Genomic DNA, 4887 nt, shown 5'->3' on the forward strand with positions numbered 1-4887 from the left:
GCAGAACTCATGTCTCTGGGGCAGGACAGCTGGGTTTTCAGAATCTGAGATCACAGCTCTTCCCCTGAGATCTGGGGAGCATTGTGGTACCCTCAGTACCTTCCCTTAAGCAACCATGACTTCACCTCAAGATGGTCTTTAGACCCATAACCTCTGACCCAAGGGGTTCCTTCATGATGCCAGCCTTCTTTTCCACAAATAATTCCTCCTCAGTGGGGTAATCAGCCTCTTATTGGGAATCTAATTGGATAAGGATGTGTGCAAGTGTTTTAAGCGTCTCAACCCTGCACAAGGAAGGCAGAAGCATACGAGGACGCGCTGTAGTACGGCAAAGGTGGATGGTGCCCCCAACTGCTTCCTCTGAGGACCTCCAGCTGGTGGATGGATTGGCAAGAGGGACCAAATGCCAGCTGAAAGCAGGATGGGATGGGAGTTCAGTGGGTGCATCTGGGTTATCCTGTGACAGCACAGCAGCCTGGAGATGCAGATACAAACACAGGTATGTGTTTGTTTAGGTTACAAACACAAGTACAGCCCAAGAATTTGCAGAGCTGGGTCATTGCATGCTTTGGGGTTTTTCATGTCTTACCCTGATGTCAGACCAGGCTGTGCTCCTGCAATGGGAGTGGTCTGCACTCTAGCAAAGAGACCATGGAATCATGGAATCCCAGAATGGTTTGGGTTGGGAGGGATCTTAAAAGCTCACCCTGCTGTGAGCAGGGACACTTTCCACCATCCCAGTTGCTCCAAGCCCCGTCCAACCTGGCCTTGGGCACTGCCAGGGATGCAGGGGCAGCCCCAGCTGCTCTGGGCACCCTGTGCCACTTTGCATCCAAGGCATCACTCTGTCCCAGGAGATCAATGGTCACAACACCCCTCGCAGCAGCACGGACCAAACTCCCCTTCCAGGCTGCTGTGTGAGGCCACTTTACACGTGGCAGCAGGGCAGCAGACCCTCTCACTGAGAAGGTGGCTCAGGTCTGCAGACCTGCAACTGCTTGTAAAAACCAGAGCTGCCTATTCAGCTGTTCCACTGGCACCAAGAGGACATTTCAAAGTTTTGAATCACAAATTCTGCCCCTGCTGCCACGTTGTCACTGTGCTCCTAAGGCTGACACACGCAACAGGTCAGTGGCAGCAATCAGAGACAGCACCACACTGGTCCTGCTCTGCATCATGCAGGAACCTTGAGAAGGTACTCAGCAAATAATGATTAATTACAAAACATTCTCTAATCATGTTTTTCCCTCTGGGAAAGGCAGAGATCTGTTCCTCTAGATTTACATCCAAGTGGCTCAGCTCATCAGCTCCTCCAGTATCCAGGATTGCTTTCCCACTACAGAAGTGAACTCAGCAGGAATATTGTTGGTGCAACAAAACACAAATTATTTCTACCTCACACCCACAGCCAGAGCTGTAATTCCATAACAGAACAAAGGTCAGGAGTTTTCCTCCTCTCACATAATTCAACTTTGACAGGTCATCAGCTAGAGGTTTTAACTCAAAGGCTGAAATCTTGCTTGGCAAGAGGCACTCAGAGCATTTTTATGAGTCCGTGTTTCAGCACTGTGCAGGTATTCAACATGAGCCTGGAATACACAGTTCCTGATGAATTCATTTGCTTGTGGAAAGTGATACTTGTCTGCAAAAAATGATAGTTGTTTCTGCTTTAAAGAAATACCTCTAATTACACTTCACTTCAAGGTGAGATGACTATACCTGGAACTAGGATTGAAATTCCTGAACTACACACACACACAGAAGTAATAAAGACAGCACAAAATTCTTTTGAAACAGGTTGTTTTTTTCCTGAATGTTCACCAGTTTTCAAAAATTACAAAACCTCAAAGACTGTAACAACGTAGCACTTGGAAAAAGAGGCTAGTATGTACAAAAACAAGCATGCTTTTGTTTTAAGGGTGGAAAGGGGTTTATATTTATCCGTGTTCTTTTCTTCCTCCACCATAGAGCAAAAGAAGAAAGTACCAGTTTATTTAACAGGATAGGTCAGGAAAATAAGGAACAACATGCTTTCCCTGTTACAAAACTACCAGAAGATGCATGCTCAAGGTCCAAACACAACAGACTGACATTTTTTAACATGCAGACTTTGTTTTATGACCCACACTTCCCTTCCTCTGCCCCTCTCAAAGATGAGGTCTGTGCCCTGTATTTTGCTCTCCCATTAGTTTGTTCTTTTGATTTCTTTTTGTAATTTGCCCTTTTTTTTCAGCCCTAAATCCCAGGTAGCGGTATCCAAGGTAACAGCAGTAAGGAGTCCAGATCTCCACACTATCACTGTTTCTGCAAGTTTCATGCAAAACTTAAGCCATTTCTGCGTGCAACACAATGCTGGTCATTTATTGTGCTTCACACAGCTCTAGGGTGGTTTTCCCATTTGCCACCTCGTTTTGTTGACTGGGAAAAACAAATTTGCTTTCCCATGGACACAGACAGACTGAAAGACCCCTCCCTCACTTCTCACTCCACCCAGTTGCCCCAAACACATGGGAATGTGCATCTCAACACCAGGTCCATACAGTTCACTTGCCTACAAGAGCCCGGTGGCTTCAGTAAAGTCCCATGATTGCAGCGCCCACGTCCTTGGAAGGTCTTCGGTCTTTCACCAGAAAGTTAATCATGCTCTCTGACTTGATGAGCAGGTTGCAGCCCAAAAAGAAGACGCCAAACATCACAGTCAAGGAGAGGACGCAGAGGACAGCAATCTGCACCACCCTTGTGATGAAAAGGCTCCTCTCATCGGGTGCCAGGACCAAGGAGCCGCCATCCGTCGCCAGCACCGTGCTGGTCCCATTGCAGCAGGCCAGGAGCATCCCCAAGCCCTGAGTCCTGTTGGGGTCAGCTGCCTGCTCCAGGAGAGTCTGGTTGAAAAAGGATCCATTCATGGTCTATGTGTGACCCCAAATCTTCAGGAAAGGTAAAAGGGAAGCTTGTTATCCCCCTGTCCACCCTTCACAAGCCAGAGTTCGGCAGCTCCAAGCAACCTCCTGTGCTTCCTCTCTCAGTGCTCGGGGTGGAGAGGGAACTTCCTCAAGGCTGTGAGCAGGTGGGAAGCCGGTCCGTGCAGCTGACAGAGGTCTGGATCCCAGATCTCTCGTGGCAGAGCATTAGCACGAGCCCCCAGACAAGCAAAAGGAGAGGCAGAGAAAAGGAGAAAGGGATTTGGGGGAGAGGATGGCAGCGGGGGACCACCCCATGCCCCCTGCCCTCCCAACCTGCCCCCAAACAGTGAAGCAGTGCTGCCAGATCCCGGCGTTTCTCCTGCTGCAAGGAGAGCTGGTGTCTGCCGGCTGGGAGCTCCACACATGCAAGTTACAAGCTAAAGTCTTCACTGTGCTCAAAGAAAAAACAGCAACTCCACCCCCTTCCAGCCTCCCCCCAGGCCCGCCTTCCTCCCCCTCATGTTCACCCTGCTGCCCACCCCTTTCCCATGCTGCACACCCATCTCTGCCCTGCCACCCCCACCCCTGTGCCACCCCCAGGTGGGGGCTGACCCACCCCTAAGGCCCTGCAGGGTGGTACCCAGCTCATCCCTCCCTCCAGCCCTCCCACCTGCTCCCAAAAGCATCCTGCATGGTGAATGTTCATCCCGGACTGCTGGCAGGTCCCTGTTCCCCCGAAGGCTCCTGTAAGCCTCAGGTCAGCACTGCTGTCACCGATCTCCTCTTGCTGCTCTGTGCCACCCACTCCTTCCCCGAGCAGTGAGGTCCTATCCAGCCAGTCCACCCCCAGCTCTGCTTGGTGATGCCTGTCCTGTGCCTCCAGAGAAGAGCTGCATACAGTCCCTCTCTGCATCCTGCTCCTCTGGCTGGGGGCTTCTTCCTCCGGGCACATGGTCTCCCTTTCCTCCCCTTCTCACTTTAGCTCCTCCAAAGGGAGGCACTGCACCCTGATCTCTGCTCCATCCCCAGCTTTGGGTCCCACAGCAGCGTCACTGCAGCACCCAGGGCATCACAGGCCCCTTAGCCCCACCAAGGCAATTCCAGGGGAAGTTTCACCATCACTCCCCTCTCTGTGTCTGCATAAGCTTCCAAAGGGACACCATGAGTTAGGGTGCCCAGCTTGTCAGGCTTACTGCTACCCCTGCTCATCCCAGGGCTGTGCCCACAGGAGTGCCATGTCCAAGCTCCCTGGCTTTGTCCGTTGGCATTTGCCTGGAAATCTGTCTGGATGGCCCAGAGTGGCAGATTACCCCCAAAGTACCATGTGAGGACTTTGCCCTGGTTTAGCCATGTACATGCTGGCTTGTTTCCTTTGCCCAGCCTTCGAGGGGATTTTAATAAAACAAAAATGAGGATTGATGAGTTGTAGCTCAAGCCAGGAACATGTGGGCGGCTGAGGGTGGCGGGCAGCTTGGCAGGGACAGTGTCAAGTGATCTTCCTTTTGGGCAGCTGGGATCCCCTGGTCTGCTGCTGTGCCTTTAGGGGCTCAGACCTGTTCAGTTCAGGGTTTACTTGTTGCATTTTCTTCCTTGTTCTGAATTTGGCATTTCTCTCCAGGTTGCTGCCCACTCTGTAGAGCAGTTGCAACAGAAGTTACGCAGGAAGGAGAGGAAAACCCTGATCCAAGGAGCATCTGCTTGTGTTTAACCTGGGACAATCCCGCGGGAAATCAGAGCATCCCCAGTGCCCCAGCCTGGCACTGGGCATCCTCTCCCTGCATGCTCTCAGACTGAAGGAGTTTCTGCTCCCTCTGGTGGCTCCAGCTCCAACATCTCCTCTCCCGGCACAGCCCAGCATGGATTTGGGCTGCACCCATTGCTCCTGGGTCACAGCCTCTGGTGATGGGTCAGCCAGGGCTCCCAAACACTCCCCTGCTGGCTTCTGCCTTCATCCCACCAGGGATCCCAAAATCTGGAGCATCTC

The 4887-nt window shown here is 51.7% G+C and overlaps 1 protein-coding gene across 1 annotated transcript; it reads right to left on the reverse strand.

The window, feature by feature from the left end:
• Positions 1-1783: 1783 nt before the first annotated feature.
• Positions 1784-3355, reverse strand: RPRML (reprimo like). Its single transcript, XM_058041968.1, has one exon. The coding sequence runs from the start codon at positions 2904-2906 to the stop codon at positions 2571-2573; it is 336 nt and encodes a 111-aa protein (XP_057897951.1). The 5' UTR covers positions 2907-3355; the 3' UTR covers positions 1784-2570.
• Between the last annotated feature and the right edge of the window lie 1532 nt (positions 3356-4887).

Source organism: Melospiza georgiana, chromosome 28 (assembly GCF_028018845.1).
Source record: "Melospiza georgiana isolate bMelGeo1 chromosome 28, bMelGeo1.pri, whole genome shotgun sequence".
Lineage (NCBI taxonomy): Eukaryota > Metazoa > Chordata > Aves > Passeriformes > Passerellidae > Melospiza > Melospiza georgiana.